General features: G+C 32.8%; 4 protein-coding genes across 5 annotated transcripts in view; 3 read left to right on the top strand and 1 right to left on the bottom strand.

Moving 5' to 3' along the window:
* Positions 1 to 815: 815 nt before the first annotated feature.
* Positions 816 to 1,604, top strand: LOC134726440 (beta-1,3-galactosyl-O-glycosyl-glycoprotein beta-1,6-N-acetylglucosaminyltransferase-like; the record flags this gene model as incomplete). The annotated part of the gene is given in 1 exon segment (XM_063590843.1): positions 816 to 1,604. A coding segment is annotated over 1 exon segment (789 nt), but the record flags the coding sequence as incomplete, so codon positions are not given.
* Positions 1,605 to 12,213: 10,609 nt separating this feature from the next.
* LOC134725169 (uncharacterized) overlaps positions 12,214 to 25,617 on the bottom strand; it is a 33,348-nt gene continuing 19,944 nt past the window's right edge. For both annotated transcript variants that reach the window (XM_063588776.1, XM_063588775.1), the window contains exon 2: positions 12,214 to 14,824. In XM_063588776.1, coding sequence (XP_063444846.1) covers positions 12,276 to 13,571 — 1,296 coding nt within the window. In that variant the 5' untranslated portion in view covers positions 13,572 to 14,824 and the 3' untranslated portion in view covers positions 12,214 to 12,275. The remainder of the gene's footprint in view (positions 14,825 to 25,617) is intronic.
* On the top strand, positions 18,557 to 23,928 carry LOC134726439 (uncharacterized). Its single transcript, XM_063590842.1, has 3 exons — positions 18,557 to 18,967; positions 19,633 to 19,761; positions 23,305 to 23,928. Exons 1-3 carry the CDS (start codon positions 18,710 to 18,712, stop codon positions 23,926 to 23,928), a joined length of 1,011 nt encoding a protein of 336 aa, XP_063446912.1. The 5' UTR covers positions 18,557 to 18,709.
* On the top strand, positions 24,451 to 25,488 carry LOC134726438 (uncharacterized). Its single transcript, XM_063590840.1, has one exon. The coding sequence runs from the start codon at positions 24,451 to 24,453 to the stop codon at positions 25,486 to 25,488; it is 1,038 nt and encodes a 345-aa protein (XP_063446910.1).

The following is a 25,617-nucleotide window of genomic DNA, read 5'->3' as shown; positions in this document are numbered from 1 at the left end:
TATAGTTGCCCTTAATCAACTTTGTATTGATAAACTTACAAATTGCATAGGTAAGAAAAGTTCCTTTATTGATTTAGTGTAAACATAAATATCCCCCTTAAGGTGGCACGGTAGTATTCCCTGGCCATAAGGGATAATGATAGCCTTTTTAGAATTTTCACCACTTTCTAACACTGCAAAAAATTCTACATTCACAGTTAACTGAAGTACTTTCATTTTACCATTCAGAAATGAATTTGGATATGTACCATGACCGTTTACTTTTTTTGCTATTTTTAAAATCCTAAGGCCACTAGTACTTTTAGGTCTTTTATGGTGCAGTGAATGCAAAATTTAAAAAAAATCTCAAAAATTCATTTTCATCTGTATATAAAATTATTTCATATTTTTCTACACCTGATTCATCACTCAGTTTGGGAAAGTATGTTCAGTTGATACTGTATTTTTTGTCCTATCACACTGTTTAGATACATTTACCTAAGTAGGGTACACAAAAGAGCAACCTAAATTCTGGAAAGCAAATACTACCGTGCCACCTTAACTGCACGCTTTCCAGCAAGGATAATTGTGTATTTCAAAACTAGATAGTATCCGACATTCGGTGCACTACCTTATTTGTTAAATTTTATTTAAATAAACAAGTAAATAGGACTTCTTACCTTTCAAGCGGTCTGCTCGACTGTTACTTCCGGTGTGTGTATATCCATCACGTGATTTTGATTGTACCCCTTGTTGAAGGCGACGAAGAAGAAATAGCAAAAGCCAATAGATATATGAAATTCAATCAGCCGAAGAAAATAACAGAAGAGGAATAAATTGCTGAAACTAATAACTGTAATAATTTCGTTAATCGTTTTCGATACGATGCCTACACAGTGATTAAAGAAGAAAAAGAGTTTCCGATAGCATTTAGTATTTTGACATTTAAAGATGTTGATCAAACTGAACGTTTGCTTCGTTCAATCTATCGCCCCCATAATTTCTATTGTATACACATAGACAACAGCTCTTCAGAAGATTTGCATGAAGCCTTGAGGAAGATAGGTAATTGTTTAAACAATGTTTTCATTGTTTCGAAGACGGGAGACGTGATTTACAACCATGTATCGAGGCTGAGAGCAGATATTAATTGTATGACTGATCTCTTGTCAAAGTAAAAAAAATGGAAATATTTCATTAATTTACCTCATCAACAATTTCCTTTGAAAACAAATTTAGAAATGGTAAAAATACTGAAAATTTACAACGGTGCAAATGATATTGAAGGGATTACAAACAGTCTCAGGCTACTATCCTATCGCTTTACATACAGTTATAAATATATCAATAATACTTTGGAGCAAATAGGTCCGAAGAATGGCAAGTTACCATACAATGCAAATATTGTAAAAGGCAGTGCATACGGTATATTTAGTCGTGAATTTGTCAAATATGTGATATACGACAAAAAAGCTAACGCCGTTTTACAGTATATGGAGGACATTGAGAGTCCCGATGAATATTTCTGGGCAACATTGAACCACAACGAGAATTTAAAAGCTGATGGGTGCTTCACAGGTGAGATAACCAACTTTGTAGTATTTTTGGCTTACATATACCAATAAGCCTATGAAATTATTTAAAGCAGCCACATTGATCTGGGCATAGCTAATGACTAATGCAGATTGGCAAAAATTAATAACTAATAAAATTGAGGATGGAAATGGGGAATGTGTCAAAGAGGCAACCCTACCAAAGAGCAGAAAACAGCCGAAGGCCACACACGGATGTTTAATATAGCGCGAAAATCCCGCATCAAAGGGCGTGCTTCATCTGGCCCATCAACAAAATATGCACTAATTCAGTGATAATGAACGTCCTACAAAACTCCGAAATATATATGTAGGACTCGGAGGTGCGATTAGGGTGCTGATGTCTGATGATCCCGCCGAAGTCCAATGGTCCGTACGCTGATGTGCGATGGTCTATCTGACGCATGATCGCTAGTTTAACCTCCTCTCTACAGACGTTCACTTATCATTATAAGATTTTTCAATATTTTATTTTTTTTATTTACATTCATTATTGTGTATGGCTGTGCTTAAATCAGTTCCATACTAACTGTGAGGTCGTACTCTTCGATTGCCTCTTGCGGACATAATCCTGGATTATCATTGTTTCTAGGCTTATACGTTGTAACTCTCATAAGTGCCTCGTTTATAACGTTTTAATGAAAAGAGTTTGTCAGCAGACCCAAATGAATTGAGAGAATGTCACGCATCATCGAACATTAAACAGGACCTTTTGCAGATTTCCTCTATCCACCTAAAAATCCTCCCCGTTTCGCGTAGTATTTAAAGTTTATAAGACCCTTATCATGTCAGTAACTGTTAGTAGTCCTTTTTTTTTTAGTTTTTCATTGTCATTTTGCTTATACTATTAGTTACTTTTGTTACCTATTCGTACATCGGACTAATTTCTCTTAAACTGAGTTTTGCTGTGTGTTTTGGTGTCTTTCATTTAATCTACATTGACTAGAGGTATAGGGTGATAGGGGTTAATTCCTTAATTATCAATTTTGCGTCCGTCCGTCCTAAGTCAGAAGCATCTGGCCTTAGTTTTTTTGTATTGTGTGTTTTCAAAGTTTAGTTCATTTTATATTAAGGAGTTAAGTATTACGTTCAATTTCATTGAACTAGTACATATTTCAGTTAGGGACCAGCTGAAGCCCGCCTCCGTGTGGTTTTTATTTTTTCGCTCTGTTTAAAGTGATTTATGGGTAACTATGCACAGTTGTGAAAAACAATTTAAGAAATCTAAAACCAGTAAAGGGAAACGTGAAAAACGGAACAAATTTGTTATGGCGCAAAAGAAATTCGATAAGCGTTTACGATTTCATGAACGGAAATACAAACAGGACTTAACTTTACAAATAGAAACTCTGAATACAGAAGATCCGAAAAAATTTTGGGCAGAATTACAAAAACTTGGTCCTAAGAAGAAGAATGCTATCCCGATGGAATGTGTTTATGACGATGGTTCTACGTCATTCGATGAGAAAACAGTGATTAACAAATGGGAATCCGATTTTAAAAATTTATACATGAACAACAATGACGATTACGATGATGAATTTTATGAAAACGCATTACGACATAAAAGACTTCTAGAAGATATGCTTGATCCGTTGTAAATACCAAATGATATACTAAATCAGAACATTCATATAGACGAAATACAAAAAGTTGTTCTACATTTGAAAGAGAAAAAAGCTCCTGGGATAGATGGAATTTATAATGAAGTGCTTAAAAAATAAACCAAATTGAATTATTAAACTATTGCAGGTGTTATTTCAGTTCTGTTTCGACACAGGAAAAGTTCCGTCGCTATGGAGGAAAGCACTAATTCGACCAATTCCGAAAGGTTCTGCTATTGACACGAGAATTCCACTGAATTACAGAGGGATTAGTTTACTCTCGGTAAATGCGAAATGTTACAGTTCTACTTTAAATAACCGAGTGCAAAATTTTTTAGAAGACAACGGATTAATTGTTAATGAACAAAACGGTTTCAGAAGAGATAGGTCATGTGAGGATCATGTGTTTTCTTTGAATTGCCTCATTCAGGATAGGAAATCAACATTTGCTACCTTTGTGGACCTGCAAAAAGCATTTGATTATGTAGATAGGGATTTATTACAATACAAACTGCAATTAAACGGTATTGACGGAAACATGTATAACGCCATTTCTAGCTTATACATTGACACAGAATCATGTGTCTGCGTAAATGATCATCGTACAAATTGGTTCCAATGTTCAAACGGGGTCCGTCAAGGGGACAATTTATTGCCTACATTGTTCGCTTTATTTGTCAACGATTTAGCTACTGAAATTAAAGATCTTGAAACTGGAATACTGTGTGCTAATGAGAAAATCCGTCTTCTATTATATGCTGACGACATTGTTATTCTAACAGAGACCGAAAATGATATGCAACGTTGCTTAGATGTGTTATACAGTTGGTGCCAACGATGGAGACTTAGTGTGAATTGTTCAAAATCAAATGTCATGCATTTTAGAAAACAGCGTGTCCCACGAAGCAACTTTAATTTCAAGATTGGACCAAACAATTTACAATATGTCAGTCAATACAAATATCTTGGCATTATTTTCAATGATAAAATGGATTTTAGTATTGCCACCGAAACATAATGTAAAGCTGGAGGACGGGCACTAGGAGGGATGATATCAGAGATTCACAATTTTAAGGACGTTGCGTTTAAAACATTTGAAACCCTTTTCGAGTCGTGTGTTGAACCAGTCATTGATTATTGTGCAGGTGTTTGGGGATATAAAACATACCACTCCATTGAAACTGTACAAAACCGTGCTATTAGATATTTTTGGGGATTACACAGATTTGCACCAGTAGTTTCTCTAAACAGTGAACTAGGATGGTTACAGCCAACTTTAAGACGGTGGATTTCTATGGTTAGAAGATGGAATCGGCTTGTTAAAATGGACAATGATAGACTAACGAAAAAGCTTTTTCTTTGGAACTATCATAAATCGGGCCAGTGGTGCTCTCAGATGAAAGAAATTTTTCACAAAGTGGACATGGACAGTTGCTATCATGAATATGTTAATTTGTGCAACATTGAACTTTTTCAAACAAAGATTATGGAATACTGTGAAAACGATTGGACTGGTAAATCACTTCTCTTTCCAAATTAAGGACTTACATTACTATTAAAAAGAAGTACGAGACTGAACTTTACGTCAAAATGAACATTAAGAAACAAGAACGATCAGTTATGGCACAATTTCGCTGTGGTATTCTACCCTTACGCATTGAAACTGGACGATTTAGAAATGAGGCTCCGGATGAACGACTTTGCACTTTCTGTGATGACGGATATGTTGAAGATGAAAAACATTTCTTGTTGTACTGTAAAGCATACCATGATTTAAGACAATTATTTTTTGAATCAGTGAACCTTGATAGACATTTTATTGATAATAGAACATTTGCTAATTTAATGACACTTCATCAAAGCATACTGCTATATATTTAAATTTATTTTTCTGTAAAAGAAAGGAACTTCTTTATAAGTAACAATCACATTGCGTATTACAAATTTGAACATTAGGTTTAAAGTGACTTATAGGTCCAATGGGCCGGGTGTAAATTTATTTAACTACTGTATTCTTATTATGTAATATTATATATACTACACATGTCACTATAATAAATGATATACTTTCTTACTTACTTACTTACTTACTTACTTAAAGCCATTTGGTGTACTGCGGTTGATTTTATACTCTTTGGTCGAGTTCTTGTCTCTTTGACCTATTCCAAGTTTCAGTCTCTATTTTGATGAGACTGTCATCAAAGTGAGTGAGAGCGTTAGCCCTATAAAACCAGGTTTAATCCACCATTTTCTACATTTGTAAATGCCTGTACCAAGTCTGGAATATGACACTTGACCATTGGTTTTTGATGCGTTTTGTTATTTGATTTTGCCATGTGATTATGGACTTTCAGATTTGATTTCCTCTTAGTTCAGTATTTTTGTGATTTTATTTTTTTCATTGACTAATACATCGATAAAAAAAAGCTTAGCAAATCGCCTTTGTGTAGACCATTGCACTTCAGAGTTAACACCAACGCACTTCGGCATAGCTATCAACAAGATAACGTCACAATGACACCATCGTACTTCGGCGGGATTAAAAACGCACTTCAGCGTCAAACCATCGCGGTTCGGTGTACCATCGCGGTTCAAAGTCCTACATGATAAAAGAAACTAAAATTAAAAATCAAACACGATTAACAAGGGATAGATGTTACTGAGTTGGGACAGGCGCAAAAGTGCATAGGCGTTAAACATGTTTTTGGAGATCTCAACCCTCCCCTATACCTCTGGACAATGTAAAAATACAAGCACATAAGACGAATCCGATGTAAACATCAGTAAATCAATATGCTATCTTTAATGACAACAGTTTTGTAACTATAAACCTTCTTGGTATGTTCATATGAAATCATTATGACATATTTAAGCTTGATAACACTACTGGACGAAAAAACAACTGTCCATACCAGTAACAGTCAGTGTACGACTGTTTTAGTCTGTAAAAGACCAGCAATGACTGTCAAATCTGTCATATTTCGTTGCAACAGTTTATTTATGTCTGTCCCAACTTTTCTACGGGTTGTGAAAGTCAAAAAATGCTACCATCAGTCATTTCAGAACTGTTGCAGTGGTTTACGGTGTTGTCACAGTCAAAATCTATTTATTACAGTCTTTCTAATAGTTGTGGCAGTTGCATAATGTCCGTCCCAACCTTTTCATAGTTGAGACAGTTAAAATTTGTTTGTGTCAACTATTCAGACGTTGATGCAGTCAAAAAATGTTTGTCACAACGTTTTTAGAGTTGGGACAGTCGTTAAATGTTTGTTACAACTTTCTAAGGGTTGGCACAGCCATTAAATGTTTATAACAACTTATAAAAGGTTGACACAGTCGTTAAATGTTTAAAACAAACACTTCATAGGTTGATACAGTCGGTAAATGTTTTAATACAAATATTTTAGCGTAACGGTAGTCGGCCATCAGTGTAAAAAAATCACGTCGCACCTGGCTCTCAAGATTTGATTTTGTTGTGAAATAGTCTTTACTTATAATATTATCGTCTATTGTGCGATTGTAAACTTGTTTTGCTGTTTATTCATTTATTTTGCGATCGTTTTTTGTCTTTTGTCGTTTTCTATTTATTGCCGTAGCATTGTCCGTTCATTTTTGACAGTCATGTGCGTTTGACTTTAAATAATCCTTCTGATATCCTTACTTTTTATTTTATAATATCTGTTTTATAACATTTTCGTTCATAACTGGTTTTAAAAACCAGCAGCTTTTGTTTAAAATAGAGTTTTAATATTATTGCAGAAGAATAAGAAGATGACAATGAATTCATTCAAATTATAATTTACAAGTCTTTAAATTTATTTCAAGTACACCCTTGTACATTTTTCTATCGCGCAGAATAATTTGTACTTGAAATAAATTTAAAGATTATGACTCAGTTACCAATATTGTACAGCATAATAAAACAGCTTTAATTCGAATTTCACCAAGAAGGACATTTCCGATGATTAAAAAAATAATTAGCAAAATCTGTCAAGTTTCATTAAAAACGGAAAACAATTCTTCACCGTAAACGATTTACCCTCTTTAATTTTTTGTCGGCAAAAAACCTTTGACCTCAGGTCGGCAAACTATATTTTTACACAGGTAACTACAGATGTTAGACCACATGTTCAATAATCTTAGCTGGAAATTACAATCGGTGAGTAGAAATTATCAATATTTTATAGCATGTCTATCGAATAATCATGGATTCATAATTTTGAGGGGAAAATGTGCACATTTGTCGGCTTAGTCTAGTCAAAATAGCATTTGACCTCAAAAAAATTGCAACAGAATTTGTTTTTGTATTTTTCGATTCCAAATGGCTTCCTTTGTAACATATTAAAAGTCTACCAAGATATTTAAGTGGGAACATGGATTGTTTTGGGTGGAAAATAGCAAAATTTGTAAAAAATAGCTAAAAACTGGGGAAAGCTTGTTAAACATTCATTTTTTATGATAATCATTTCAAATCAAAAGTTTCACAAGAAATTATACAGTTTTTATGGAATAAAATAATAAAAAAGGTGTTTTTTTTAATAAACATGGAATTTTAGGTGAAAACATCCGATTTTTGTTGGAGTTTGAGATTCACATAGCGTGAATTGATTACCAAAACAGACAGGAAAAAGATAAAAAAAAATGGTAAAAGTAGTTCATTTAATTTTTTAAATAAAGACACACACCATTATTTTAATCATTCAAAACTTAACAGCAATTCCTTATTGTGAAAATGATGATTTTGGGTAAAATATAGCAAAATCAATAAAAAATCGTAAAAAAATGGAAATACACAAATTTGGAGTTTAAACTGCTTTTGAATAACTCCAAAATAGAAAAATGAAAATCTTGATATAATTATAATTAGATCAAACAAAATGCATTGTAAAACAAATAGTTTAATTACTGATTTTAGGTGAAAACAGCTAAATTTGTCTAAAATCGTCAAAAACAGGAAAAAACTACTATTCATATTTTTCAGAAACCATTTTTTCAACAGACTCATTTTTGGTGTCATAGTTTTGTTTATAGTTGCATATACTAATTTTAAGAAGCTTAACAGGTCAGTGGAAGTGCCATTAAAATTGGATAAAGTTTTCCATTTTTGATTTCCCAACCATAATCTGTAGGATGTATGTCAACTTCTTCTGATAATACACTCGAAGACTATAAAATTGCCCTGTATCTGATGTTGGTGGTAAACTTTTTACCTGAACCAATGTGTTTCCAGCAATTACTATGGATTTTTTCTCCAGACAAACATGTCAATTCCTTCATATAAACATGTTAGCGCTTCTTCTCCTGCTTAGATGGTATCTGCTTTAATGAAGCCTTGATCTTGATATTTGGGATTTAGTTTTTTTAATGGAAGTCCTTTGCCTATTTCCAAAAAGCCTAGATGATTATTATTTCATATTTAAAAATACCTAGCCTGTTCGCACTGTTGATTAACATGGTCCAAGACAGTGTTGACAGTGGTTACTTGCCAATTTGTTTTATACCCCTTCTAAATTTATTTATCCATGTTTAATGCCTCATATTGCAAGTAGGGGTTGAAATTACACAGTCACTGTAAAAAAAATTGGGTCCAGAATTTTCAAGGAAAGTAGTTAATTGGTGAAAGTAGCGAATTGGTCTAGCTGAAAAAGGTTAAAATTTAGCACTTGGAAGCTGTCAAAATATTTCTTGACGCCCTAAATATAAAATTGTCCATATTTTGAGTTAGAACAGATGAAGTTTTCTATAATTTTGATAAAATTTGTCTCAAAAGTAGTACAACACACGTTCTAAAAGAAATGCACTACGAAATAATTGTGGTCTCGGACCATACGATGAATAAGTACAGTAGCACTAGATCCTTATCTTCACCATTTACTATGACTTCTAAAGACAATGCTGTTTGCACAATAAGAAGATCTGTATTATCAATTGCATTCTTACATTAAATGTTGTTATGATTTAGCTTGTCACAAAGCACGTAAATAAGAACTTGTTTGTTTTAACTGTTTGACATGAAAAGTTCCTTTGGGTAATAGATTATCTTCTTCATCAATACTACATAGTACATACATGTACAGACTGTTTTCTTCAGATCTGACTATAGAACAGGTCTGGATGAGAAGTGTCAACTCTTATGGAGGTCTAACCTGAGGCAGAGGAATGGATGAATGATCACAATGAATACTATCAATGCCAGCTTGTGTAGACTAAAACAGTGCCATGCAAGATCTCACTGGTGTTGCATACTGGACTAGTGATCAGCACGAAGAAGCTAACCGTTCAAGGAAAGAACGAAACAGGGTAGACACTCTTGCAATTCTTGAGTACCTTAGTGAAAGAAATCATTTTACTAATTATGTTTCACTTAGAAATATTGATACAGGTGTTAAGGCAGAGCCTGCTATTAACTTTTTTGAAATAAAACGTTAGAATCGATGAAATGCGAAAAAAATTAGAGTGAAAGCTTCAAGAAGTCAAATCAATCAACAACATTGGCAACCAAAGCTAAGTCAAAGTCAGATTCAGACTTTCTAAAACATATATAAATAGATGGTAAGGGTCTTCAGTATGTCCTTGATGGTGGATGCATATTGCAACGACTTTATTGGACACATGTTATATCCTTTGGAGACATTACGCAATCAAGACTTTTTGAAGATCCTGTAATTGCGTAGAACAAAAGGCATTATTTGGAAGAACATCAATTTCACCTCATCTATGACTTGCAAAACTTAAACAGAACTTTTCATGTCAAACAGTTTGAACAAACCACATCTTCCTATATCTATCTTATTAAGGTGCTTTGTGACAAGCTACAGGATAATAACATTACTCATGATGCAGATCTTTGGATTGTGCTTTGTCTTTAGTAGTCATAGTAAATGGTGAAGATCCAGATCTATTCGTGCTACAGTACTTATTCATCGTTAATCAACAGTGCAAACAGGTTATTTTTAAATCTGAAAAAATAGAAATATAGAACACAGAACAGTCTAAAGGATTTCTTTGGGAGGGTGTTTGTAATTTGTTGCTCTTTTTGCATTCTATAACAGGTTGTAACTCATCATCTAGGCTTTTTGGAATAGGCAAAGGACTTTCATAAAAAAAACTTAACCAACAAGATCAAGTTTTCATGAATAAGGCTTCATTAAAGCAGATACCATCAAAGCAGGAGAAGAAGTATCCGATTCAAGGCAATTTCATAGTCTTTAAGTTTGAGTTTATAATCGGTGCCAAAAATGGATGTAATAAGAAGTTGACATAGATCCTACAGACCATGCAGACTATGGTTGGGGAATTTCACGTGGAAAACTTCATCCAATTTTGATGGAACTTCCTCCTGCACCTGATAAAAGTTTTACCATTATAAGATTCAGTAGGATGCAATGAATGTTGTGGTTTAAATCGTTTTAATTCTGTTCCCATTGTTGAATCTGACTTTACTAATGAACAGATATTTGTTGTATACAGAAAACTATGAAATAATCTTTTCCATGTATCTTGTCATTTACTTTTAAATCATGATCAGTTTTGGTCAATGAGATTTTTTACCTCTCATTATGCATGGTCAACACGCTGCTCAGTTTCAAAATAAATAGCTTTCAATAACACTAGTGATAGGGGATTTATTGAGGAATCAATATAGCAAAAATTAAAATAGGGGTCAATGTGGTTGTTTTGGGGATATCAGCCATTAGAATTTTGGCGGGAAAATGTTCTCTCTTGATTTTTCATAGCTTTATCATTGACCAGTTAAAGTTCTCAAAAACCATTAAAAAATAAATAAGATTTTATAAGACTTTTACAAATGGTTTATAATTATGCATGTCAATGATTTATAAAAAGAAAGATGGGGGTTGATGGGCAATTTTATTAAGGCATTCAAATGGATAAAACCAGAGTATTTCGAAATCTGACAAAATTTCCAAAACATGACTAGCAAACTTTCTTAAAATCACTTGTTGGTTACCATAGTATGAATTAAGCATTGCACTTTTTCATATAAAGAATATAAATTAATTTTCACTAACATCTTAATTTATTTCTGAAAAACTTTGAATTGTATCAGTTTTTTTCCAGTTTTTGACAATTTTGGGCCAAATTTAGCTTTTTTCACCCAAAATCAGCTATTTTCAAATTTGTTAAACTATGAATTTTGTTTGATCTGATTAGTATTCTATTAAGATTTGAATTTTTCTATTTTTAGAGTGATTTAAAAACAGTTAAAATTCCAAATTGGTGTTTTTCCATTTTTTAACGATTTTTTGATGATTTTGCTATATTTTACCCAAAATTACCATTTCCCAAATAAAGTATTGCTGTAAAGGTTTGGAATGGTTAGAATAAAGGTTTTTGTCATTTTTAAACTATCAAATGAACCTCTTTTACCAATTATTATATGTTTGCTGTCCTGTTCTTAATCAATTTTCGCATTGTAAATCTCAAATTCCAACAAAAATCGGATGTTTTCACCTAAAATTTCATGCTTATACAAAAAAAAACTATTTTTTTATAATTTAATTTTATCGACACTGTTTAACCTGTTGTAAAACTCTTTATTTGAAATGATTATCATCAATAATGAATGCTTAACAAGTTTTTCCCAGTTTTTCGCTATTTTTGTCAAATTTTGCTATTTTTCACCCAAAAAAATCCATTTTCCCACTCAGATATTTTGGTAGACTTTTAGTATGTTACAGAGGAAGCCTTTTAGAATTGAAAAATTCCAAAAATAATTCTGTTGCAATTTTTTTGAGGTTGGCCACATTTTTCACATATTTTGACTAGACTAGCTTACCACAGGAGGTTGAAATCCTATCAATGAGGGTCTATAAATATGTCAACTCGACTATCACAGTAGAGCTCTTGGTCAAATTAGACACGCTATTTCTTTTTGGCCCTTTATGATGCTTTATGGATGTCACAGAGTCCATGTGATGAAATAATGAAATGTTTCGCTGAAACATTTACTCCCATTTCTCAAAGCCTTTTATTGTCTGAGAATAAATTTCTATGTTAAGACCAAAATAAAATCTTACTAAAAGCTTAAAATCTTTAAAAGGTTAATTTTTTATATAAAATGTGATTGATTATTGTGACATTAAAGTCGAATTCCTCTCTTCATAGCAACATTGGACTTATTTCTAGCTGGGTTCAAAGGACATGGTGTTGTTGCTGTGAAAAAGGAGGCTGTTTTTCCAGAATTCGATTTATTGGAGACAGTGCATTGCCCAAGAATTATAGCCGTATTTGCAGGCCCATACTGTGCTAAAGTTGAGTTTGTGTTGGCACCATTCCTTATTCCTCTTTGTTGGCCAAACAAGTTTTCCACTAAATCGGAATTAAGATACCCAGGGTTAATGCTATTACCATTCTTAAGCATAACTTGACAAAATGAAATAAATCCCATTATTGACGAATTAATGTCTTCTCGGGTTTCTCTGGTTATTAAATTTTTGGAGTCTACCATCATAACAGATTTTTTTACAGTCTCTTCCCACGAATTAAAAAAGTTAAGAATGTTCATTAGTTTTGCAAACTTTGGATTATCCATTGATGAAACTGTCTGATTCTGGGTACAAAATATTTCTACCAACTGGGAGGTATGTTCAAGTAGCTCTACAGTTGATGCCAACATCTCAGGCCTGGGTAAAGTTGCCTGATACGATTTCATGAGATAAAGCATGTCCTTGTTTAATACATGAATTGCCAATTGATTGCGCATTTTTGATGCAGGTGTCAGATATATATGTTCCTCTGTAAGCTTATGATGTATTGCAAAGCCATTTTGAAAATTGAATTTAAATGCTTCAATCCAGTGCTCCCATATTATTGGTTTATCATTAATAATGAGATATCTTCCAGCTTTTGTTTTGTGTTCCTGTTTACTAGACTCTGTATTATTTCTAATTTTTTTAATGACATGCATTATATCCTGAATAGCAAACATTTTGTGACTTTTACAAAAAACATCACGAAACACAAAATCATGTTCCCTGGGATTACATTTGTTAAATAACATATTTGTGAAAGTGCGATTGGTTGAGGCTCCATCAGCCATAACATAATCAATAGTAAAGCCATGATCATCCATTATATCAACACACTTCCAAAATGTTGTGTAAAGTTGATGTGCTGTTGCCGGATAAGATCCAAAATATGCAATAGGCCATCTGAAGCCAGTAAGTCCATGGAAAACAAACTGGAGAGCATGAGTGGCAAGCGCCACAGTTTTTTTTCCTTTACAAATTATATCAATATTATTGTTAGTGGTGTCCATATCAACAAAGCCAACAATATTCCAGGAATCACCAGATTTTGTGATAATTAGGTCATCCTGAATAGACATTTCGTCCATGTTTTCCAAATTCAGAAATTTTTTGTTTTTCCATTTCATTAGTCATCCAAGTAATATTACCTTAGTTAAAACCAGGAGTTTGTTTTACAGAATTTTTATAGTACTGCAATAACCGTTTTGATGGCAATTCAAGAAATCCAGATTGTTTAAGGTCATTATATGTTTGTGGAGACCTTATAAAAAGAGTTAGGCACAAACTAATTATTTTAGGGTCCCACCTTCTCTGATGAACATCTAAACCTTTTTTGCAGTTATTCAGCTGCGATATCAATAGAAGTACAAAATTTTCTGAGACATCCGTTTTTAAAACTAACTTCAAAATTTCTTCTAGATCATCATGATCCTTCTCTGAAAGTTGGATTGAATTTTTCACAGTTTCATCAGGAATAGAAATAGGTTGATTTTCATCGATTGGATTTTTCACAGTTTCATCGGGAATAGAAATAGCTTGATATTCATTAATTTGAGTGGTTATAATTTTATTTTCAGGCAAAGGTTTCAAAGATTCTGGTTCAATACAATTCATACTATTTTTCATTTCTTTTAAAGCTGGTCTTTCATCGACACATTTTTTTTTAACGTTCAGTTGGGATAAATTTTCATTTTCATTAAGCCGTTTCTTGCTTTTATTCTTGGATTGTGTTTTAGAATATGAATCTACACATCTCATGCAGGTTACACTTTTTCCGATCCAGTTTAACATAATTTGACAGGATTTTGATTTCAGTGTTTCATAACTATTTTCAGGGTCATTCAACAAACAACAAGTTTCCTTATGAAATGCACTTGAATTGACTTCAGCATGAGTTTTTATCCCACTACAAAGTTTAAGGGAACATATAACATTAAGCATACCATCCACATTTGCCTGGTTTATCTGCAGTGGAAATCCACTTTTGAAATTTGTATTATTCAGTGTCAGCCATGTGTCATCTTTGCCAAATGTTACATCACAAAATTGTTGTTCATTATTAACCAGAGTTGGTAAAGGACATCTTATTTTATAATGATTTTCTTCCTCAAGAGCTGAACAATAAGCTGGAATAACTACAGGGCTGCTATTCTGAGGCCTCAATTTTAACTGTTCGTATACAATTTTTTTTTTGTAATCACTTTTAAAGAATTTATTGGTAGAACTGACACCAAAAATTCTTGGTATCAGCTTACCTACTAAGTCTTTACTAGGAGGTGCTTGTTTCTTCAATGAGTAGAATGCCAAGCAAGCTTCATATATGTCCAGCAATTTTGTCTCGCACTCCTCCTCCTCTACATTTACATAATTAACTGCCAACCTGCAATATAAAAAATAATGTAAGTGCTCATGTTAACATCTAGCAATATAACCCAAATAAAATATATGGTTTTAATTATGATATATTTTTACAGTATAAAAATAAGATGATGTGTTAATGTGGTATGAGTGCCAACCAGACAATACTATCAAAGACACAATGTAGTTTTATAAATTATATTTTCGCACTTATAGCTTACAATAGGACCTTAAGTAGAGCCATATAGCTTTCAGTAGGGCCTTCAACGTAGATCGGTATAGCTGAAAGTAGGGCCTTCAACTTAGAACCATGTATAACTTAAAGTAGGGCCTTCAACATAGAGCCATGTATAGCTTTATGTAGGGCCTTTAACATAGAGCCATGTCCCAGACAACATGAGTATGTTGGCCCAACATTGGCACAACGTATATCATTGCATTGGCCCATCGTTGTATTTTAACGTTGGCCCAACGTATAAGTGCAAAGTGGGCCTACGTTGGCCCAACATGATGGCTTTATGTTGGCCCAACGTTGTACGGTTATATGCAATACATAGGGCCAACGTTGGCCCATTGTATGAAAAACGAAATCCATGTTGGCACAACGTTGGACCAACGTAGAAATATCTTTTCTTATGTTGGCACTATGTTGGTCCAAGGTAGATATTTCTCATTTTTTTGTTGGCAATACGTTGGTCTATTGTATCAACAAAATTACAATGGATGCTGCATGAGAAGCTGGATATGATAAATACTCCGGAGCACATTTGATTTTTTTATGTGTTCGAAACTGCCAAAGTTTAAGGTAACAATTCTGTATTTTTGTATTACCCATTGTTGTTACTGTCCTTGTTTTTTTCTTGAACTTTGCCTCTTTAATTTAATTTATTGTGTGACGCTAAGATATTTCTTTGGCAATGTTTGATGGATCGACCAGATAAACTCTGTGTCATTTGGTGTCTTGTAAAGAGTTGTCTCATTAGCAATCATACCACATCTTCTTTTTTCATATCAATTTCGTTTATTCTTTTAACAGAACAAATGACGTACGGCTTATGGTTAGGCGATCGTACAAATAGTTTTTTCGGAGATGTAATTTTAGTTGTATTGGTTCCAGATCAAGAAAGAAAATTAAATAATTCAGAAGATGAAACTGTATTTATTTTAAACTTGATATCATTGGTCGTCACCACGAGGAGTGTCCTCCTCAATTTGAACTTCAACAGTGTCATTATTATTTATATATGTTATTCTGTTTTCCCTTCTCTGTTTCTTGTCACCTTCTCTGTCAAGGCTTAAAAGCAGCCAATCTTTAGCTGCATCATCTATCTCCTTATCCGAAGACTCTTTACAGCTATGTTTTTTTTCTGACCGACTCTGTAATAAAGTTATAAGTAAACTTGAATTGTGTATTTGCCTAATGCATGCATGCGTAATCTCCCTTCTAGATATGGAATATAAATTAATGTATATTCTAAATATTTTAAACACTATTTAATACAAAATAAAATCTTAAATAACCCATTTTTTTTTTAATATTGGTTATTTGTCTAATGGTCAGAAATTCATTAGTATTAGGATTTGTGGGTATATTAAACCCTTATTATTATTATTTCAGAATTCGGTATCATATTTATATATTCGTAATATACATGATATATAAAGAATAATTTAGATGTGTATAAATGAACATTAAATATTTGATATATATAAAACACTGTCACACATGCAAGTGTGTATATGATCAGGTTTCACAATAAAACAATAAAACTAACAAATTCATTTATATTTTTATGCAGTAGAAATCATTATAACACATTTTTGAAACATTACGGAATAAGGTACATCTTAAGACAATTTTATTCCATTAACTTCAGTAATGATTATACATTTTGTCGTTATAGATTTTATATTTTTTTTTTTAAATATTGGTAATTTACAATTTGTTTGAAGATACTAATGTTCAGTGGCAAATATTTCATGATAATTAATAGGATTGAAATGATTTAAAATCTAGAAAATATTTCGCCCGAAACGTATAAACTTCAAGATCAGCATTATAAAATGATAGAAATTAATATATATGTTTTGATTTTTAACAACAACCCTCAGATTAAAAAGTCAAATTGTATTTGTCATTCTGAATCGTATATATATATATCAGATTTTTTAAAATTACAACTTACATGTGTCTTTCTCTTTGAATCTCAGATGACATGATTTTCTCTTTTTGTTTTCTTCGTATCACTGCTTTCTTACAAATACACAACAGGAAATAATCACAAAAGTGACCATCCCATTACATTCAGATTTCCTATAAACTTAATTACCATAGCAACTATCTTTGAAATTTGTCGAACATATGGTCAACCTTATCAGAATGGGCTTGATTAACAGACTGGCTGTATCAAATATCACTCTGCATATAATTGCTATTATTATGTTTCACAAAGTTTAATCAAGGATTTGTATATTTAACTATACAAATCCTTGGTTTAATGAATAAAGTTATTATAAATAATGATTGCAATTAATTTTATTTTTTAACCAGGCAATCTATGTTTACGATATACATTTTTTTTATTACAGTAGTGATATTCCAGTATAAATTTTACCTGACTTATATATGGAGTATAATATATGATCAACGTTGGCCCAGCATTGGCCCAACATAGAGTTGTAAATGTAATTTCAGTTGATAAACACTTTCGGTATAACATTAACTTTTCATAAAGCCTGCTGCAATCGAAATTATCCGCCTCCCAAGAGAAATAAAGCGTAAAATATTATATAATCAATTATATTAACAAAATTTCATATCGGCCCTATGTTGCTACTAACATAATGCCAACAGTTGCCCGATTATTTATAACCAACATGAGATAATAATATGAATTTACAACAACAGAACCAACGGTGGGCCAATGTTGTGCAGCCAACACCAACGTGCGACCAATGTACCGACAATTTGCCAACGTTTGACCAATGCTGTGAAGCCAACATAAACTTGCGATCAACGGACCGACAATTTGCCAACGTTGGGCCAATGTTGTGAAGCCAACATAAACTTGCAACCAATGTACCGACAATTTGCCAACGTTGGGTCAATGTTGTGCAGCCAACATAAACTTGCGACCAACGGACCGACTATTTGCCAACGTTGGGCCAATGTTGTGAAGCCAACACCAACGGTCGACCAACGGGCCGACAATTTGCCAACGTTGGCCCACTGTTAGTCTGTTGACTGGGGTATAGCTTACAGTAGGGCCTTCAATGTAGAGCCATGTATAGCTTAATGTAGGGCCTATAACATAGAACCATGTATAGCTTAAAGTAGGGCCTTCAACATAGAGCCATGTATAGCTTAATGTAGGGCCTATAACATAGAGCCATGTATACAGTATAGCTTAAAGTAGGGCCTAAAATGTAGAGCCATATAGCTTACAGTATGGCCTTCAACTAAGAGCCATGGCTCAGACCAAACTGTTTACAGTATAAATGAACCCCAAATTTACCAGTGCAAAAATTAAAGATATAGCAAGAAAACCAACTGATAAAAAAAGCAAAACTAAGGACTATCACCAAAAAATCAAAAAAATCAACATGTTCAACAACCCTTTCCTTTTTATTTATATATAAGAGAAGTGGTGTAACAATATGACACACAAAAAAAATACAGACTAAGAATTAATTTTTAAAAGTATAGTCAAGTCTTGAGTTTATATATATTATATATAAGAATGATCAGATTAGATAAGCTTACATACAAATATTGACAACATGATGCTTTTTAATTAGCTCTAAGAATTGGTTTATATTTCAGAACTAATTGTAATATTTTCTTTATAGAAAAATTGTGCAATCGTTAAAATTAAATCTTAATGTGGCAGTTACTGCAACTACTGGAATGGCAAGTCTGCAGATTGGCCATGGTGCAACTACTTTGCACCATTGGGCCGGGATACTTGATGGTCGTCATACATATGAAAAGTTGGCAGAATTATTTGACAATGATGACCAGTTTTCTAATGCCAAGAAGAGAATTGAAGAAGCTGATACACTGATAATTGATGAAATATCAATGCTGTCATTAAAAGTGTTTGAAATGGTTGAATTTGTGTGCAGGCATGTCAAAAAGAATACCAAAATTTTTGGTGGTATACAGGTATTATTTGCTATTATAATGTGTTTGATAATGTGTATGAAATGACTGACAAAGGTACATCAGCTATGCACAAAGCAAACAATTATACATGTATATATTTCTTTAATTTTTCAGAATAAAGTAGCTAAATTAAGGACATTTAACTTTTTAAGAACATCAGCCAAACAATAGATACAAATATATACCACTATTTAGATGTTCAGCTCACTATGATTTTTCTTAATTGTCTTGTTCTATATGAGTTAAAGAATTATGGTCTTTCATGCATGATTTAAAATGGATTTGTGCAATTAAATTCATAATTATTTATATTAATATAAAAATTCTATCTGTGTCTTCATAACTTAGAAACCAAATAATTACAAATGATAACATGTGATATGAGTGTCAATGAGATAACTCTATCCAAGTCACAATGTATAAAAAGTTCAACAATTATAGGTCAAAGTACAGCCTTCAACATGGAACATTAGTTCATATTGAATAGTAAGCTATAAAGGGCAGCAATTTAGGTTTATTATACTCCCACTTTAAAAAAGGGGGTGTACTTTTTTACAAATGTCTGTCCATCACTCAGTCCGTCCCATGAAATTTTTGTCGCATAAATTATTGATTTATATATCACCAAGATCATAGAAAATGTAATTCATGTTTTTTTCCCACAGGTGATAGGATGTGGTGATTTTAAACAGTTGCCACCAGTACCAAATCGCCGATATGATGATCACGGTGCATACTGCTTTGAAAGTGATAAATTCAATTTGTCATTTCCTCATCACATCAATTTAATAGAGGTAAAATATGTTCAATTCATGCTAAAACCCTATCAAGTATATATACCGGTACATATTTTTGGATCAGATTTTTCTCCCTTTTATTCAGGTTATTGTGTATGCTATTTTAATTATGCCCCACCTACGATAGTAGAGGGGCATTATGTTTTCTGGTCTGTCTGTCCCATGACCGGTCAGGGTAGTTTTTGATGAAGTTGAAGTCCAATCAACTTGAAACTCAGTACACATGTTCCCTATGATATGATATTTCCATTTTAATGCCAAATTATAGTTTTTAACCCAATTTCAAGGTCCACTGAACATATGATAGTGCAAGAGGCACAAATTTGATACATTAGCATGACTGAGGACAAGACTCATAAAATATAGGGAGCAAACATTTATTGCTATGCCTGTTTGTTCCTTGGTCATTGATTTCCTGATGATATCTTGAGTATCTATTACTTGATTGAAATAAATCTTGTACCCATGGAAAACTGTATATTTAAACAAGGAAAAAATTAGTATATTGTAAAAGCTTTTATTTGTCCTTCAAAGTAGTATATAATTAGGGCCCTGTCTAGTGGCAGGTCGACATATATATGAACAGTCTGTCCGTCTGTAACAAACTGTGTCTGCTCTATATCTTGAGAACCATTATCATTTCAAAATTTTGTAGGTCAAAGTTCTAGGTAAAAAACTTAGGTTTCAGTATAGAACCCCATGGCCATGGTCTATTGAAAAGATTGTGTCGGCTCTATATCTTAAAAAACATTATGATTTCAAAGTTCTTACTTGACATGTATATCAATTGACATCAGAGGGTGTGTCCTTTTATATGTAACCAAATGCTCCGCAGGGCGTAGCTTTATACGACCGCAGAGGTTGAACCCTGAACAGTTGGGGCAAGTATGGACACAACATTCAAGCTGGATTCCGCTCTAAATTTGGATTGTGATTAAATAGTTGACACAGCATAGGTTTCTGACACAGAATGAATGTATTCAAATGAACTTAAAATTTTTGTTTTCTCTTAGAGCAATTCACTATGCTGTTGAATATTAATCCTCTCAAAAAAATGTTTGAAGAAATTTTCTTTTTATTTATGAAATTTCAAATGAGAAAAATTGAACCCAATTTTTTAATCACATCCCCCTTTCCCTTATTCCAAAACTAATTTCAATTAAAATATTCTAATGGAGTTTGCAACAATTACTACTCATTTAAATACATCATAAAATATTAAGATGTAAAAAAACTGCTTGTTATCACTGAATGGTAAAGATTATTTAAATTTATCAGTTGGTATTAAAAAGTGAATATACATTGTATATTGTATATAACAAAGATTTCAGTTGATTCTGGACAAAGAAAGATAACTCCAATTAAAAAAAATCTTGCAGATATTTCTTGCTTACTTTACTGGACAAAGAAAGATAACTCTTAATTAAAAAAAAAATTGCTATTTCACAATATTGTGAAATTAGATATTTCTTGCCATTGCACAATACTGTGCAATTGAAAAGACTTGATATTGCACAATAATTAATATAATAATTTTAGATCCTGATTTAGACCAACTTGAAAACTGGGCCCATAATCAAAAATCTAAGTACATGTTTAGATTCAGCATATCAAAGAGGCCCAAGAATTTGATTTTTGTTAAAATCAAACTTAGTTTAATTTTGGACCCTTTGCACTTTAATTTAGACCAATTTTAAAACTGGACCAAAAATTAAGAATCTACATACACAGTTAGATTTGGCATATCAAAGAACCCCAATTATTAAATTTTTGATGAAATCAAACAATGTTTAATTTTGGACCTCGATTTGGGCCAACTTGAAAACTGGGCCAATAATCAAAAATCTAAGTACATTTTTAGATTCAGCATATCAAAGAACCCCAAGGTTTCAATTTTTGTTAAAATCAAACTAAGTTTAATTTTGGACCCTTTGGACCTTAATGTAGACCAATTTGAAAACGGGACCAAAAATTAAGAATCTACATACACAGTTAGATTCGACATATTAAAGAACCCCAATTATTCAATTTTTGATGAAATCAAACAAAGTTTAATTTTGGACCCTTTGGGCCCCTTTTTCCTTAACTGTTGGGACCAAAACTCCATAAATCAATACCAACCTTCCTTTTATAGTCATAAACCTTGTGTTTAAATTTCATAGATTTCTATTCACTTATACTAACGCTATGGTGGGAACACCAAGAAAAATGCTTATTTGGGTCCCTTTTTGGCCCCTAATTCCTAAACTGTTGGGACCGAAGCTCCCAAAATCAATACCAACCTTCCTTTTGTGGTCATAAACATTGTGTTTAAATTTCACTGATTTCTATTTACTTTAATTAAAGTTATTGTGCGAAAACCAAGAATAATGCTTATTTGGGCCCTTTTTTGACCCCTAATTCCTAAACTGTTGAAACCAAAACTCCCAAAATCAATCCCAACCTTTCTTTTGTCGTCATAAACCTTGTGTCAAAATTTCATAGATTTCTATTAACTTAAACTAAAGTTATAGTGCGAAAACCAAGAAAATGCTTATTTGGGCCCTTTTTGGCCCCTAATTCCTAAAATATTGGGACCAAAACTCCCAAAATCAATACCAGCCTTCCTTTTATGGTCATAAACCTTGTGTTAAAATTTCATAGATTTCTATTCACTTTTACTAAAGTTAGAGTGCGAAAACTAAAAGTATTCGGACGACGACGACGACGACGCCAACGTGATAGCAATATACGACGAAAATTTTTTCAAAATTTGCGGTCGTATAAAAAGATCAAAGTCAAAAGCTTAGTTAACAGTTGAGATTCAAATGTCATATGGTAAAGATAATGTCTTGTTATTTACAGCGGGGCCCACAGTGATGGCTTCTATCTCTTTGATGTCTATATAAAAAAAAAGATTTGGTGTAATTGCCAATGAGACAACTCTAAACAAGAGACCAAATTAAATGACAAAGAAATTAACGACTATAGGTCACTGTACCCCCTTCAACAATGAGCAAAGCCAATACCGCATAGTCAGCTTTAAAAGGCCCCGAAATAACAAATGTAAAACAATTCAAACAAGAAAACTAACGGCCAAATTAATGTATAAATAAAAGAACGAAAAACAAATATGTAACACAGCAACAAACGACAACCATTGAATTACAGGCTCCTGACTTGGGACAGGCACATACTTAAATAATGTGGCGGGGTTAAACATGTTAGCCAGATCCTAACCCTCCCCCTAACCTTGGACAGTGGTGTAACAGTACAACATATAGGAACGAACTATAAAAATCAGTTGAAAAAGGCTCAACTCATCAGATGGATAGAAATACATCTAACAAAAACAGAGTGGCTCAGCACTTAAACATCCCAACAACAGAATGACTATTAGTACTGATCTGAAAGTACTCGCAGTTACTGACAGCTAGTTCAAAGCCAAAAACGACTATTAAAAAAAATCATGCAAAATTTTAGTTAATTTAAAATCTTGCTGCTTCACACTTCTTGTAAAACATTAGCCACTTAAAGTATTTTGATTCACTTTTTTTTCAGGTTGTCAGGCAGCATGAGGTTATGCTCATTAAAGCAGTAAACCAGCTTTGTGTTGTGCCAGATGAACAAACTGTTTCTTTCCTAAAACAACTGGATCGTCCATTGAATGTACCAAATCATGAAGTCACAAAATTATTTGGAACCAATTTTGATGCTCAGTTTATTAATCATGAAATGTTGGAAGAAATAGATGAAGACTTGGTGGTTTACAAGGCTGAAGATGAAGGGAATGTACGTATTTTGAGAGACTGTGTGGCTCCCAAAAGCCTACTGTTGAAGAAAGGTGCCAAAGTCATTTTAGTCAAAAATATTACTCAGGGACTTTGTAATGGCATGCAGGGAGTTGTACACCATGTGGCAAAGGATAGTCTTCCTATTATCATGATTATCAACTTTAATGGAAAGTTAGTTACTCTTGAAAGAGCTTCCTTTGATGTTTTTGATCTGAAACAACAGAAGAATTTGGCTAGCAGGAAACAGTTTCCTGTAATATTGGCATTTGCACTTACTGTACATAGAGCACAAGGACAGACACTGCAAAATGTGGAAGTTGATTCTTTTTCATTTTTTGCTCCAGGACAGATGGGTGTTGCAGTTGGGTGTGCAGTCAGCATTGACGGTTAAAGGCTGGTTAATTATAACAGTTCAGCTGCTAATAAGAAACATCCAGATATTGTTTATGAATTTTATGACAGAGTTTTTAATGATTTTTTAGATGATTTATCCTGTTGTAAGGATACATTTGTTATGCCATCTGTCGAATGTCCCCCGCCAGATGACCCAACTGATCAGGATCCAGATGATACTTATATTTGTATGGACATGGATGAACTGCCAGTTTTAGCTTCACCATGGGATATTTTTGAATTTCAAACAGAAAATAAATCTGCGCCATTTATGTCGGATATATCTCCTGATTTCTTCGTATCATTACCTTTGGAAGACCATGTGAATTATCTATATTATAATGTTGATGCCATTGTTAGTGCGAAATTGGATAATTCTGATAATTGGATTAATGCATACACCAAGTTGAATGAATTTGTGTTATCTGATAAACATATATTGTCTATTCAGAAACTATTTAAAGTGAACAATATAAATAAATATCAGAATAAATTGTCCACCAAAATAGTATTTTGATTAATGAATAAAGAAATAGAAAAAAAAGCTAAAGCTGTAACTGCTAAACAGATAACTGACATTGAGGCTGAAACAAGCATAGAGGAAGAATTGTCCTCAGCAGGAAAAAGCAAAATTAGGTATTTGACTGGAGCCTGTGTCCAAAAAATTACTAAACGTTTAAAAGAGTCTGTATTAAGAAAAATGGGTCAGAGCACCAAAAAAAGCAAGCTGGCTATGAGGATGGACTATAAAAAACAGTGTTTGCTGAAGCAGTTTCGCATTAGTGAATTAGATGTTGCTGACAATGATGAAAGTATGGTTGAAATTGATTTTAAGCAAGGACCATCGAGGGGTTTAACAATACCAAATGACAGTGTATTTAACTTTTTCCTGTCTTTACATAGTGTATTACAACATAAATTAAGTCTGAAACAAATGCATTTATATTTGGAAGACTTGCATAACCATTGTAGGAATGCTGTTGATAATGATGATGTAATAATTGGCAAATGGATTTCATTATTTGATATTCAGGATGATGGTAAAATTGAAGATGAACTATTTTTAACACTTATTATGGAATTATATCGGGATGTAACTGAACATTTTATTAGAATTTCTTTTGTTGATTCTTTAAAATATTTCAAAAGAACCATTCCAAGGGAAAAAAAACAGGCATTAAGGACAAAAATACAAGCCTTGGGCGATAGGCAAACCCCTTCTACTTCGAAGGTTGTTAGTCCTAAAAGGAAGAATAAATGTAGTAAAGATGATGAACACTTATCTCTTTCAAAAAAGAAAAACTTGGCACATGAATGGTCTGAAAGTGAAATATATATTTGTTCCTTATGTATGTTGGAATGCGATTGGGAACCAGCAGAAATGCAATTTGAAAGTATTGCATGTGACAAATGCAACTGCTGGTTCCATTACAAATGTGTAAATATCAAAGGAACAGAGAAATTTTTGAAGAAAGACCAGAATAATTGGTTCTGTCCTAATTGCAGCAGAAAAGGTAAAGGAAAGGGAAAAGGTCGTGGTAGAGGAAAATCCACTTGATTAATCTAGACTTTAATTTAAAAAAAATATAATATGATGTCAATTTTCATATACATACATATATATGGAAAATTTATCAATTCAGTGAAATGCTTCATTATTTCATCACAAATCAAATGGAACATTGCA

Source organism: Mytilus trossulus, chromosome 7 (assembly GCF_036588685.1).
Source record: "Mytilus trossulus isolate FHL-02 chromosome 7, PNRI_Mtr1.1.1.hap1, whole genome shotgun sequence".
Classification (NCBI taxonomy): Eukaryota; Metazoa; Mollusca; class Bivalvia; order Mytilida; family Mytilidae; genus Mytilus; species Mytilus trossulus.
Note: the sequence above shows the minus strand (reverse complement) of the source record. Positions and strands in the feature narration are given on the sequence as shown.